Below are 15,525 nucleotides of genomic sequence, written 5' to 3' on the forward strand. Positions count from 1 at the left end.
AAAGAGCCGGGCTTGGAAGTCAGAGGTCGTGGGTTCTAATCCCGGCTCTGCCGCTTGCCAGCTGTGTGACTTTGGGCGAGTCACTTAACTTCTCTGTGCCTCAGCTGAAAAACAAGATGCATCTGTAAAATGGGGATTAAAGCTGTGAGCCCCACATGGGACAACCTGATCACCTTGTATCCCCCCAGTGCTTAGGACAGTGCTTTGCACATAGTAAGCACTTAACAAATACCACCATTATTATTATTAGTAGTAGTATTTCTTAATCATCTATTGTGGGCAAAGTGTTTGTACTGAATACTGGGGAAAAAATATAAGGGAGAGAATTAGACAGTAAAAACAGTGGTATTGGTTAACAGCTTACTCTGTGTCAAGCACTGTTCTAAGTGCTGAGGTAGATACAATTTATATAGGTAAGACACAGCTCCTGTCCCACATGGAGCTCTCAGTTTAAATAAGAAGGAAAACAGCTTTTGATTAAATCCTCTTTTTTTTCCCTAACAGTTGAGAAAATTGAGGCACAGAGAAGTTAAGTGATTTGCCCTAGATTGCACAGCAGGTAAGCGGTGGAGCCTGGACTAGAATCCAGGTCCTCTGGCTACCAGACCCATGCTTTTCCCACTAGACCCTGCTGCCCTTTTTTTTCTAAATGGCAGTTGTAAAGCACTTACTATGTGCCAGGCACTGAACTAAGTGCTGAGGTAAATACAAGTTCATCAGATTGGACACAGTCTATGTCCCACATGGGGCTCGCAGTCTTAATCCCCATTTTACAGATGAGGTAACAGAGGGACAGAGAAGTGAAGTGACTTGCCCATGGTCACACTGCATTCAAGTGGCGGGGCCAGGTTTAGAACCCAGGTCCTTCTGACTCCGAGTCCCTTCCAATCAATCATATTAATTTAGCACTTACTTTGCGCAGAGCATTGACCTGAGTGAGTGGGAAAGTACAATACAGTAGAGTTGGTAGAAATGATCTCTGCCCACAAGAGGCTTACAACCTAAGAATGAGGTGGTCAAGCTGGAGTTGGTGACAGACACGGGGAAAAATGAACTGTTGTATTGTACTTTCCCAAGTACTTAGTACAGTGCTCTGCACATAGGAAAAGCTAAAAAAAAATACCACTGATTGATAGAGAAAAGTGGTAGGGGACTCACGCCACAGCCATTTGGGGCTTCAAGGGGTCCCGTGACAACCCAAGGCTTCCCAGGGCTTTAGAATTTGTAGGAGCTGAATGCTGTGACAACTGAAGAACGCACGGCCCCACAGGTGCAGGGCGTGATGGGACCAGAGGCCCTGGGTTCCCAGTTGGATCTCTCAGCTGTGAGATCGGATAGAAGGCTGAGCGGGTCCCGCCACAGCTTCAGTCCTCAGGCATGTTTCCCTCCCTTCGACTGCCAGCCCACATCTGGTTTGGGAACTGGCAATCCCAGTGAGGCGAGGTCCCCAGGATTTTCCAGTATGACATCCTGGGATGAGTTGTCCTGAGCAGAGTCCAGATGTCCCCATTCCTTGGAGCTACATCCTGACCCCTGGCTTTCTGAAACCCAACTCGTGAAGGGCAAGGCAAGGCAAGGCCCTGACAGACCAGAAGAGCTGTGACTGAGGCGTCAACATGAAGAGTTAACAATTCTGGGCTCCTATCAGTGATATTTATTGAACATTTAATATGTGCAGAGCACTGTACTGAGCACTTGGAAGAGTTCAATACAGCAGAAATAGTGGACACGTTCCCTGCCCGCAATGAGTTTACAGTTTTCAGAGGGGGAGACGTCCTGCATCCAACAAAAGGAGCAATCCTCGAGATAACATGAAAAACAAGATTGGGGAGCATATCCAGAGTCTCAAGCGTCAAGGGGAAGGGGTAGAGTCCGTTCAGCTTGGCTCTGAGCAAGTTGTTGGAGAAATAGGTGAATTTAGTGTCAGTCAACTAGACAAAAAGCAAAGAGTTGGTGGAGAAAAAGTTCAGATAACATTCAAGGAGTTTGACAGGAAGGAGAGCAGGGAAGTGAGGCAATAACCAGAGATTGTAGCTGTAACCCAAAGAAGGTTTTTTTCATTCTGTTTTGGAGAAAAGAGTAGCAATAATAGTAATGATATTTTTTGAGCACTTGTTTTGTACTGAGCTCTGTACCAAGCACTGAAGTAAATGTAAAAATAAATAAATTCAGTCAGTCCCTGTCTCAAGAGGGATAAACAATCTCAGTCAGAAGGAACAGACATTTATAGACAAGGCACTGTTGACAGGAGCGCTTAGAAAATAAAAATCAAACGCAAGGAGAATGTAAAGGAAAATGAATGATGAAACCCTTAGTCCTTAGAATGGAAGTCATAGTCCTATTTATTAAATATCACTGGGTGTAATGCATTAAACAAAATAGAGTCCCTGTAGCCTTAGCCCATCATAAATTCCATTTGGATGCCATTTTTAATACCTAAAGCTGACAGACCAACAAAATAGACACTGTAGCCATTTAAAGGATCTAAAAATAGAGGATTTCATTAGTGAAGGCATGACATGATCCCCTTCATTCAAACGCTGTTAAAACCAAAGCTTGTCATCAGTCACAATGATACACTATTGTGACTGATACACTATTTTTTATGGTATTTGTTAAGCGTTACACTTTGCCAGATACAGTACTAAGCATTGGGGTAGTTATAAGTTAATCAGACTGCACCCAGTCCATGTCCTACATGGGATTCATGATATTAATCCCCATTTTCTAGATGAGGAAACTGGGGCATAGAGAAGTGAAGTGACTTGCCCAAGGTCACTTAGCAGACAAGTGGTAGAACTGGGATAAAAACCCGGGTCCTTGACTCCTAGGCCCATGTTCTATCCACTAGGCCATGCTGCTTCTTTGCACAAGCGAGAGCACTGCATTCGGATGACTGTCACCAAATGTTATCTTAGACATTCCAACTTTATCCAAGGAAGCAAGAGAGTTAAAGTAACAGCAACTGGTATGGACATCTGAAAAACATTGAAGGCAGCTAGATTAGGAAATACTAACACTGTTATGTGAACGGGGTCGAGTTAGATGAGAAGCCTCTTAATGCCAGGCCTCCTGTCAACGTAACACATTCTTTAGGCTATGAGAGGTTCCAGGTTTTGCTTCTTGCTCCTCTTTTTTTAAAGTACTTACACAATTTCAACTGGTGTTCGAGCACTTACTGTGTGCTGAGCACTCTAGCAAGTATTTGGCAATGTACTATTTTCTACTATGTTTTTAACAAGTATTTGCTGAGCAACCCAAATGTGCTAGGATCTGTTTCCATGGGGCAGACCCTTAAAGTATATTTAGTTTACGTTGATCAATGATTAATTTGGAAAGTGTAGTAATGTGTCCAGGTTCTATTGGTTGAAAGTCTAGTATGGGTAATAGAAAAATATATTACAGAACAGACATGCAAACAATATAGCTGTGAGTGTTCCTCAAAAACCTGGCTCATGAATGGTTATTTCACAGGGTTCATTTCCCATAGACTCTCCTGCCTTCCTGAATTCATTTATTCATTTATACCCAACCCCAGCATTCAATTATATATGTTGATTCGAATATTTATTTTGACCTCTGATTATATTTTTAGGTTTGTCTCCCATTAATAGTGTAAGCTCCTCGTGGGCAGGAAATGTGTTATTTCTTTATTCTGTATTTCCCAAGCACCTAGTACAATGTCCTGGACCAAGTGGGCAACCAATAAATAATCCTATTATCAGTGGTAGTTGTATGACCGCCTCCCTTTAGTTAAATTTCCACCCCTGTTTCTAAAGGAGTCTCCTATACTTAAATTGGCCTTCCTCCCTGCCTCTCCACACCCAAGCTCCAGTGGGTTGTTTTTTTGTTTTGATTTTTAATTTCATCTTTGCTGCCCCTTCCTTCTCTTCATCCCAGGCCCAGAGAGGAAGGGGGAAGAGAAAGGGAGGGTTACCTTAATGGCATGAGCACTGCCATGAACATGACAATAGGTGTTGTTCCCATCAAGCCCCAAATTCCCAGGCTGATGCTAGGAAGGGGCCACTAGAGGAAACTGGAGCACAATGGATGTGATCGTGGGGAGAGGGAAGTCACGGTACACTGCCCAGGGCAAGAATGATCCATCCACCAGTATCTTGTCACCCGCTTTCCCCAAGGACAGCAGGGGTGACTTGAACAGCTGAGGGCTACAACTGCTGGCGGGGGAGGCTGACTAGGTGCAAGGATTACCTGGTGTGGCCGGAGGCTGCTATGCCGTGGCTGAAGCAATCGGGGACCACTATGACCAAAAGGCAGAACCGAACCGGACAGGACAGAAGGGCGACGCGGCCCCTTTATCCCCCAGTTCCCATATATTCTGATTCTCAGTCCCTCGAAAGAGGTCTATTATTGTTGGTATTTGTATTTGTTAAGCGCTTACTACATGCCGAGCACTGTTCTAAGCGCTGGGGTAGGTACAGGGTAATCAGGTTGTCCCTCGTGAGGCTCACAGTTAATCCCCATTTGACAGATGAGGTAACTGAGGCACAGAGAAGTGAAGTGACTTGCCCACAGTAACACAGCTGACAAGTGGCAGAGCCGGGAGTCGAACCCATGACCTCTGACTCCGAAGCCCAGGCTCTTTCCACTAAGCCACGCTGCTTCCCCGTCTACTTACCTGCTCTGGAAGTACATTTAATTGGAATCCTGGTTCTTCAGAAAATCCCCTCAATTCAAAAGGTACTTACTCCAAGCTTATTTTAGGTTAACGGAATTTAATAATGTTGGTATCTGTTAAGCGCTTACTATGTGCCGAGCACTGTTCTAAGCGCTGGGGTAGACATAGGGGAATCAGGTTGTCCCAGGTGGGGCTCACAATCTTAATCCCCATTTTACAGATGAGGGAACTGAGGCACAGAGAAGTTAAGTGACTTGCCCACAGTCACACAGCCGACAAGTGGCAGAGCTGGGATTCGAACTCATGAGCCCTGACTCCAAAGCCCGTGCTCTTTCCACTGAGCCACGCTGCTTCTCCAATAACTAAGGCAAAGAAAGTTACTTCAAGGACCCCAGGATGGGGGATTCCATTTTGCACTCATCGATTCCCTTTCTCCATTTAATTCAGTGACAAAAAAGAGGGGACCTTCAGGGCCTAGGTGCTAATTGGACATGTTGTTCTAAACATAAATTACATACTCTGGGAGCTTCAACATGCCCAATGCACAAACTAAAACTACCAACCATGGAGGCTTGAGAACTTTGTGTATATCTCCTTGATTCTATTTATCTTGATGATGTTGTCTTGTTTTGTTCTGTTTTGCTTTGCTGTCTGTCTCCCCCGTTTAGACTGTGAGCTCGTTATTGGGCAGGGATTGTCTCTATTTCTTGCCAAATTGTACATTCCAAGCACTTAGTACAGTGCTCTGCACATAATAAGCGCTCAATAAATACTACTGAATGAATGAATGAATTAACTTTTAGAGCTACTCTCTGTTTGCAGTAGCCAAGTCTGCGTTAACACTGAAACTCAGGTAAGTCAACTGGAGGTGTTGTGAGAAGCAGAATCGATCAGTGGTATTTACTGAGCAACAACTGTGTGCAGGGCACTGTACTAAGCATTTGGGAGAGACTCTTGTTGGTAGGCATAATCCCTGCCCACAGGGAGCCCACTGAGCCAGTAACTGGCTACTACATGGCTACTTGCTTGCTCGGAGTTCTATAGATGTGTCCTATGTGACCCATCCAGATCCCAACTCTGGCCCTGGAAGCAGTCCCCAAAATTCAATCGTATTTTTTTCAGTTCATTCAATTGTATTTATTGAACGCTAACTGTGCAGAGCACTGTACTAAAGCGCTCGAGAAAGTACAATACAGCAAAAAACACCTGGACTTCTACGGGTAGAACTATCTTGGAGGAGCCAGGAATGTTACGACCAGGGTATAGGTCAAGCTAACCTTCAATTATAGAAGAGGCCTGGTCTAGTGGATAATGAACAAGATAGAGTCTAGAGACCTGAGTTCTAATCCCTGCTCTGCCACTTGGCTGCTGTGTGACCATGGGCAAGTCACTTCTCTGTGCCTCCATTTCCTCACCTGTAAATTGGGGTTCATTCATTCATTCAGTTGTATTTATTGGGTGCTTACTGTGTGCAGAGCACGGTACTAAGGGCATGAGAGGGTACAATAAAACAATAAGCAGACATATTCCCTGCCCACAATAAGCTTTTGATATCTGTTCTCCCTCCCTCAGACTGTGAACCTCATGTTGGGCAAGGACTGGGTCCAATCAGACTATCCTGTGTTGACCCAGTGCTCAGCACAGTCCTTGGCAAGTGCCATATTTACTATAATCACCATCATTTCATCTTTGTTGATACCTACAATTTAAGTATAAAAACAATTCAAGTAAATCCTGCTCTCAAGATCCCTGCCCTGGAAATTTCCTTTCTCCAAAGAACAACAGCCTTATAGATGACAATCTCCCTCTTTTTCCCCCCTTTCTCCCTCCTTCCACATGTTCTGTGTCCAAGTGAAGAAAGGGATAAATTCTGAAAAGGAGTAGAAAATACTCTGTACACTCACTTTGCCTTAACGTGTTTTCACTAGGCTTTTGAGCTGGAATGTTATCAGAGAATCCAGCAATGTGAGCATACTTGGTAACGGGAGGTCACCATTTACGAAGAAGACAGTTTATGCCGATGCACACATTTCCTTGGAATGGGTGAGTTCATCAGTGTGAATTTTCCTTAGTGCAGAGTTTTGCAAGGACGCAACCTTCACGTTATAGAACTGGGTGTACTGAGTAACAAGAATTATTGTTAGGCATACTGTACAGAGTGCAGATCCAGAATGTCAGTCAGTCAATTATACTTATTGAGAGCTTACTGTGTGCAGAGCACTGTACACTAAATGCTTTGGGGACTACAATATAACATAACAGGCACATTCCCTGTCCACAATAAGCTTAAAGTCTAGAAGGAGAGACACAAATTAATATAAATAAAATTACAGATATGTACGAAAGTGCTGTGGACCTAGGACGGGGGATGAATTAAGGGAGCAAGTCAGGGCAAAAGTGTTTAGCCCTAACATCCTATTAAAATATAATGTACTAATCTGTTTATTTGCTTAGTTATACTATTTATTAAGTGCCTATTATAGAGTGTACCTATATTGTACGGTTCTTCTAAAGCAAATTTAACATTTTAAAGGGAATCAACATTGGAATAATAGAGTTTTACATTTATCTTTCCCCATGCTGTTATTCAGAAAACTTGAATTAATCAGAACTAGCCACTATCTTTGTCATTTGAACATAAGCATTTGTGAAGTCCCTTTTTCTCTTCACCCAAACTACTACCATGCTGTTGATGAGAAGCAGCATGGTGTAGTGGATAGAGCACGGGCCTGGGAGTCAAAAGGTCACAGGTTCTAATTCCGGCTCTGCCTCATGTCCGCTGTGTGACCTTGGACAAGTCACTTCACTTCTCTGGGCCTCAGTTACCTCCTCTGTAAAATGGAGATTGAGACTGCAAACCCTATGTAGGACAGGGACTGTGTCCAATCTGATTTGCTTGTACCCACCCCAGTGCTTAGTACAGTGCCTGACACATAGTAAGTGCTTAATAAATATTGTTATTATTATTACTTAGTCTGTGTATCCCCAAGTTGACTCCTGCATTAGTCTCCTCTCTGACCTCACTGCTTCTCTTTTCTCTAGTCCATACTTCACTCTGCTGGCCAGATCATATTCTTAAAATAAACAAAACCCCCAAAAAAGAAACCAACATTGGTCTCTTGTCTCTCTGCTCCCCAAGAACCTCCAGTGGTTGTCAATCCACCTCCATATCAAACAGAAACTCCTTACCAGAAGCTTTAAGGCACTTAATCAGTTCTCCCCCTCCTACCTTACTTCACTGACTTCTTACTACAACCCAGCCTGCACACGTCACTCTAAGGCCAACCTACTCTCTGTACTTCGATCTCATCTCTCTTCCCACCAACCCCTTCCCCACATTTTCCCTCTGGCCTGGAACTCTCTCTCCCTTCATATACAACAGACCACCACTCACCCCCTTCAAAGCCCCATTAAAAACACATCTCCTCTAGGATGCCTTCCCTGATGAATCCCTCATTTTTTTAATGGCATTTGTTAAGCACTTAATAGGTGTCAAGCACTACTCTAAGCACTGGGCTAGAAACAAGTTTATTAGCTTAGACCCAATCCCTGTCTTACATGGGGATCACACTCTAAGTAGGAGGGAGGAGGATTTAATCATTTTACAGATGAGGGAACTGAGGAACAGAGAAGTTAAGTGATTTGCACAAAGTTACACAGCAAACAATTGGCAGATCTGGGATTAGAACTCCAGGCCTGTGCTCTTTCCACAAGGCCATGCTGCTTTTCTCATTTCCCCTTCGTACTCTTCCTTCTGCATCACCTAACCACTTGGATCTATACCTGTTAAGCACTTGATATTCACCTCACCCTCAGTCCCAGAGCACTATGTATGTATCCATAATTTAATGTCGGTGTTCCCCTCTAGACTGTAAAGCTCTTTACAAGTAAGGAATGTGTATATCGTATTGTACTTTCCCAAGGGTTTATTACAGTGCTCTGCACAGAGTAAGTATTCAATATGATTGATTCTTTTAAATAGAATTAGCCAGTATGTAAGGTCAGGAATTCCTGCCTCTTGTTATGGGGGACATACACTCAGTTGTCAAACCAACTGCTTTAGGAAAAAAAAAATCTGCCATCCTGGAGGCAAGAGTTTTGTCAGAGGATTAGAAGAAAGAAGAAGCAGATGAGGAAGGGTTCTAATGTCACCTAAATGCTTTTTTTTTTCCAAGAGGGCTGTCACCTGATTGTTCCACATTGAAAACTGAGTGGGTGACAGAGAGAGAGAGAAAAAAAATCCATTGCTTTTTCCCCTTTCCCCAATGACCCAGCAAAATTCGGACATCTAATTATCAAAGATTACACCTGGACTTTCAGTTCCTTGATTATTCCTGTCAGCAAGTAAAATTGATGCTTCCTTAAACTCAATATCAAGTTTCTGTGACCTTTCCTATCAGGTCAAAGTTTTCCTGAAAATTTATGTCTACCATTCATTCATTCAATCATATTTAGTTAGCACTTACTGTGTGCAGAACACTGTACTAAGCGCTTGGAAAGTACAATTCGGCAACAAATAGAGACAATCCCTACTCAACAACGGGCTCACAGTCTAGAAGTGGGGAGACAGACAGCAAAACAAAACAAGCAGACAGGCAGCACAATAGCATCAATACAAAAAGAATTACAGATATATAAATATCATTAATAAAATTAACAGTATAATAAATATGTACATATATACACAAGTGTGTGGAAGGAAGGGGGGCAGAGCAGAAGGAGGGAGTCGGGGCGAAGGGAAGGGGAGGAGGAGCAGAGGAAAAGGGGGATCAACCTCGGAAGGCCTCCTGGAGGAGGTGAGCACTCAGTAGGGCTTTGAAGAGGGGAAGATGTGAGTAGTTTGGCAGATATGAGCAGGGAGGGCATTCCAGGCCAGAGGTAGGATGAGGGCCAGAGGTCACTGGCAGGACAACGAGAATGAGGCACAGTGAGAAGGTTAGCGGCATCAGAGGAGCGGAGTGCGCAGGCTGGGCTGTAGAAGGAGAGAGGGAGGTGAGGTAGGAGGGGGCAAAGGGGTGGATAGCTTTGAAGCCAATAGTGAGGAATTTTTGCTTGACAGAAAGGCTGGCAGGCAACCACTGGAGATTTTTGAGGAGCGGGGTGACACGCACAGAGGGTTTCTGTAGAAAGATAAACTGGGCAGCAGAGTGAAGTATAGACGGAAGTGGGGAGAGTCAGGAGGTTGGAAGATGATGAAGATTTTTATAAAGTGCTTTAGTCAAGAAAACTATAAGACACAAAAGGCAGATTAATGATAAGGAATCTAACTCCGTGGTAAGGACAGCAGTTACATGAGTAACCGAATGGCATCAAATCATTTTTCCTTTCATCTTCAAACTTGATTTTTAAAATGGCAGGAAGAAAAAAAAAAGGATGATTTGCAACTAATAAGTACTTGGCAGAGGCATCAGTTCTGAGCATTGATCATTCTCACTCCTATCCCAAAAGCTTAAAATCATATAGCTTGGAAACAGAAATATACTATATGCACCTTGACCACTTGATATCCTAGATTACTATCATTTTTCTATATTTGGCACTTTTTTTTTTTAAATCCCTGCCATTCATTCCTGCAATGTCCTTCAAAAAAGGGACTGACACATCCCATCCCCAGGCTGGCCCCCCGGGGCCGTCTCACCCACCAGCTCCGTTACCGCATCTACCAAGACCTAGGAGTCCAACAGTCACGGGCTCTTATCCTGGCTCTGCCACTTGTCTGTGTGACCTTGGGCAAGTCACTTCACTTCTCTGGGCCTCAGTTCCCTCTCTGTAAAATGGGGATTGAAACTGCGAACCCCTCACAGGACAGGGACTGCATCCAACTCGATTTGCTTGTCTTCCTGGTGTTCCCCGGCCACCCCCTCCGCTTCTACGCTCGCTTGGCTGCCCTGTGTTGGCAGCCTGTGGAGCCCTTCCAGCCCCGCCAGCGGTTTGAAAGCCAATGTCCGCAAGACAGTACTGCTGTGCTGGGCCGACGGCCCCGTCTGCCTCACCTTGCTGGGGTGGGGCTGGGCTGCCCTGACCACCAGGGGAGGGGACAAGGGTGCAATGACTGGTGGCTTTTCTCTCAGTTCCTGGGCTGAGGAAAAAAGGTCTGCCGTGGGCCTGGCCATCAGGTGCTCTTTCCTCCCCCGCCCCGCTCCATTCTGGGCTCTGCCGACAGTCCCTTTTGGGTCCTGTAATGGACGCCTGGGGTCCGTGTTGGAGAGCAGGTAGTTCCCAGGAGGGAAACAGTGAGGTCTAGTTAGAAGGAGCTTGGGCCTTGGAGTCAGAGGACTTAGGTTCTAATCTTGGCTCCACCACTTGTCTGCTCTGTGACTTTGGGCAAACCACTTAACTTCTCTGCCTCAGTTAGTTACTGCATCTGTAAAATCGGGATTAAGATTATGAGCCCCATGGGGGACAGGGACTGTATCCAACCCAATTATCTTGTATATAACACCACAGTTAGTACAGTGCCTGGCACATAATAAGCGCTTAAATACCGTAGGGGGGAAAAAGAAACCTACCACAGTATTTATGATAGAGGGGCTTACATTTCCAAATGTATTGCACTGAGCTTCCACTTTAAATCCATGCCAATTCATTAAGTGTTTCATTTAGGTCATTTTATATTTTTTGATTCCTGGTCAAAATAACAAGAAGTCATAAAAAAATCAACTGAGGACTATCAGAGGGCTTCTTTCTATCATTAGTGTTTACTCCAAGCTTGCAAGCTGCCATTCCCTGGAACTCTTTATTTTAATAAGAGTTAAAACCTACTGTAGAACTGTTTAATGGACTTGACTGATGGCTTGGCCTTGAACTCTATTTCTAATTACAACAAGTCCTGGAATACAACCAGGAAAATGATCCAGAACAAATTCAAGCTTGACATATTAGTTTTGACTCCAGAGAGGTTTTCAAGTATTAATCTCACCCCCGAAAAATGAGCAAAAACTGTACTTACCAAATGAACATAAGGCACAAAGTATCCAAAAAGTGCGATTGGGATTCCCAAACTCCAAACGACATAAGCCGGAACCTTGAAGATGGAGAAATTGAAAATCTTTTTTGCAGGAGTGGATTGCTTCCTGGAAAAAAAGGAGAACCTTGACCCTTTCTTCCCACTGTTCTTGACTTTGTCTTTGGCATCGGAAACAAGAGGTTTGTAGGTAAAGCCGGCCAGGATGAGAATGAACATGAAGACACTCAGGACTCTAAACGTAGCATACAGCTTCAACTTAGCAATCAGTATTTTTAAAAGTAAAGGAAGCAAAATAGTGAAGACGCTGCTGCCTGCAGTGACAATACCGTTCACCAATCCAAGGCGCTTCTTGAAATAGTGTCCCAAAATGACCAAAGAGGGTTGGTACGCAAATGAACAGCCACAGGCAAAGATAATTCCATAGGTGAAATACATGGGTTCAACAGAGCTGTAAGGGGAGAAGGAAAGCAGTTTCCATTGAGCATGGTATGGTTCATGTATGATATTTAAAGCAATTAAAACTACAGGCTTCTCTGAAAGCACTTGCTGCCGTTTCTCAATTTCCTCTGACAACATTTATGCATAAACACTTAGCACGGGCCTGCGAGTCATAGGGACCTGGGTTTTAATTCCCATCTAATCTAATCTCTGCCAGTTTGCTTGCTGTGTGACCTTGGGCAAGTCACTTAACTTCTCTGGGCCTCAGTTTCCTCTACTTTAAATTGACTTATATCTACCCGAGTGCTTAGAACAGTGTTTGACACATAGTAAATGCTTAACAAATACCATTTAAAAAAAAGTAGAACATTTTCCATTCAAAAGATTTCCCTAACATGGATTGATTAGTCATTTCTAATAACTCACTTATAACTTATAACTCACTCACTTGAATAACTCATTAGTCACTTTTTCACAGCTACAGATTTTTTTTAAATCTAGTAAAGTGATGGACTCTTCTTATTCTAAATATCAGTCGCACTAGGGATACCTTGCATTTGAGCAATTTTAAAATTTGAAGAGGAAGCAAGGGAGATGCTGCAGATATAGATATGATTTAAAAAAAATATGAGTTAAAAAATTAGATTTTAACAAATAAGAACAATTCATCTGCTCAGAAATATCTACCTGATTAAAGCAGTCAGATGGGACAAAACCCACAACTGGTAAATAAAAATACCAAACATATTAGCACTATAGATCAAGAACATTTGTACTTATTTTTGCAATCCTTAGCTCTGCATATAAACCTTGGCCCTACTTTTTTGCTGCTGCTGTTTGTTGTGGAAGAGAACAGGAAATCATATTCTGATGTGCAGAATGATAAACTTTAATGCTCAGTTCAGTCCCTGGGACAGAAGTCTTTATAGAGTAAAGAAACAGAGTAATACATTCTGTCAGATAAACTTAAATTAGTTCCTATCTTTAAGGAAGGTATCCCTTTAATCTTTAGAATTTTTGAAACAGCTAATGGAGTCAAGAGTGAAAGAGGAGTTAGAAAGAGTAGACTTGTCTGGGGAGAATTAAATAAATGTGCATTAAATTTTGGTGAAAATAAAAAGCTGAACAAAAAGGTAAGTTTTCACTTGTAAAAGGGAATGTTGCTAGAAACGGTAGCATAATCCCTAACACTAAATTAGAAAATGAAAAAATTAGTTAAAAATCAGGACTTTGCAAGGATCCCAAGAAGATTAAATAAATGAGACAAATCACTACACAATTGAACGTGAGTGAAAAGCACTGTATAAGAAAAGTTCCAAGAAAGCCTTCTGACAATAGTAAAAGTTCAATGTCATTCTGTGAACAAAGAAAATCAGAAGTAAACAAGAAAGTGTTGTTACTTGAGTTCTCTGGATTTATTTTTTCAATCAGTGGTATTCACTGAGCATCTACTGAGAATGAAACACTGCTTAAGCGCTTGGCAGAGAACAAAATAAGTAAGGGGCCCTGGTTCAACTCCTTGCCCTCAGATAACCTAATTTAAACAGGGAGAGAGACATACATAATTACTGGGAGAGGCAGGCATCAAAATTATTTACAGATAGAACATGTGGGGAGGGACGATGGGAAATGGAAATACCACTTTTTGCCCCCTTTCTCCTCTTTCTCCTGGAGAAGCAATTTAGCTTAGTGGAAACAAGTATGACACTGGGAGGCAGAGGATTTGGATCCTCGCCCAGCTCTGTGCCCTTGGACAAGTCTCTTATCCTCCCTGGACTTTTTTTTCTTATCTATAAAATAAGGATAAGATATTGTCTATCTCTTTAAATATGAACCCCATAGAGGACAGAGACCAGATCAAATCAATCAATCGTCTTTATTGAGCACTTACTATGTGCAAAGCACTGTACTCTGCCCTTGTGAGAGTACACTAATAACAGAGTAGGTAGACATGATCCCTGCTCCAAACAAGCTTACAGTCTAGAGGGGGGAGAGACATGAATATAAATAAATTACAGATATGTACATAAGTGCAGTGGGGCTTTGGGAGGGGTGAATAAAGGCTGCATATCTAAGTGGAAGGGCAATACCATATCTGATTATTTTGTGCCTATCTCTTGGTGCTTACACAGTGCTTGGAACATGAGCGCTCAATAAAATACTGAAACTACCGAACTAACCCTCCTCTGCTAAATTTGGTAGGTGCCTATGTGTGGCTAAACATAAGGAAAACCACCACCTTACATTATTTTCACTACTTTAAAAGTTGGCTTTAACGCAACTACTATGGCTTATTTTCTAACTATAGCTCTCATCTAAGAAGCAGCATGGCATAGCGGATAGAGCAAGGGCCTGGGAGTCAGAAGGTCACGGGTTCTAATCCTGAGTCCGCCACTTGTCCACTGTGTGGCCTTGGGCAAGTCACTTCACTTCTCTATGCCTCAGCTCCCTAATCTGTAAAAAGGGGATTAAGACTGTGAGCCCCAAGGGAGACAGAGACTATATTCTACCCGATTTGCTTGTATCCATCCCAGGGCTTACAGTGCTTGGCCCGTAGTAAGTGCTTAACAAATACCACAGTTATTATTATTAATCAAGTAAATTGATTTACAAGTATGATTAAAAGCAACTGACATTTTGCAACTGATGGGTATCATTTACCTTGGGATAGCAAACAATTGTTATCAACCTTACCTCAGAGTCTTACCTCACAAAAGAACTAGAGAAGAGTCCAATGAAGCCCACTGCAGCCCCCACAATAGCCGTTTTGCGACACCCAAATAGGTCCGTGAATACACTGACTATAGGACAGCAGAAGAAAATCATTCCCATGGATAGGGAGCCCACCAATGCTGTAGGGAAAGAAAAAGGTAGATTACCTCTAAGAATATTCAGTTCAGTTATGGCCTGAGAAAACTACTTTGTAAAACGGTCACGGTGATTTTTTTTCCTGATAAACTGACCACTTTGCATACCCTATCCTACTCTACTTACTCGCTTAATGGACTCACACCAATTTTTGAGGGAACAAGAGATTATTTTTTGAACCACAAAAGTGTAAGCGGTCATAGCAGTGCAAGCCGGGGGGAAACTAGAGACAAACTCACAATAGGAGAAGGGGAGTTTCTTCTTCAAAAAGAGTGTGCTCTGGAGGAAGAAGAGGAAATGGAAGGGAGAGTTAATTCAACAAATCAGTCATATCGATTAGTGCTTACTGGGTGCAGAGCACTGTACTAAACACATGTCTACACTTGGTAGACATGCTTCCACCCAATGAGATGCTTCCAGTTTAAAGCGATTAATTAGTTAATTGGCTTTTTAAACAGCACTTAGGAGACTGCATTAGAGGTAACCTCCTTTCCAAAATGGGAATTGAGACTGAGCACTACACGTGCACTACATGGACAATGACTGTGTCCAATCCTATTTGCTTGTATGGGCTTGGGAGTCAGAGGTCATGTGTTCGAATTCCGGCTCTGCC

The 15,525-nt window shown here is 42.9% G+C and overlaps 1 protein-coding gene across 1 annotated transcript in view; it reads right to left on the reverse strand.

Moving 5' to 3' along the window:
* The window catches only part of SLC16A10 (solute carrier family 16 member 10), a 37,644-nt gene extending 22,750 nt beyond the window's left edge, over window positions 1-14,894 (reverse strand). The window contains exons 1-2 of the mRNA XM_029047688.1: window positions 14,752-14,894; window positions 11,589-12,054 (exon numbers count right to left, since the gene is read on the reverse strand). Of these exons, the coding sequence (XP_028903521.1) occupies window positions 11,589-12,054; window positions 14,752-14,876 (591 nt within the window). The 5' untranslated portion in view covers window positions 14,877-14,894. The remainder of the gene's footprint in view (window positions 1-11,588; window positions 12,055-14,751) is intronic.
* Window positions 14,895-15,525: the final 631 nt, after the last annotated feature.

Source organism: Ornithorhynchus anatinus, chromosome 19 (assembly GCF_004115215.2).
Source record: "Ornithorhynchus anatinus isolate Pmale09 chromosome 19, mOrnAna1.pri.v4, whole genome shotgun sequence".
Classification (NCBI taxonomy): domain Eukaryota; kingdom Metazoa; phylum Chordata; class Mammalia; order Monotremata; family Ornithorhynchidae; genus Ornithorhynchus; species Ornithorhynchus anatinus.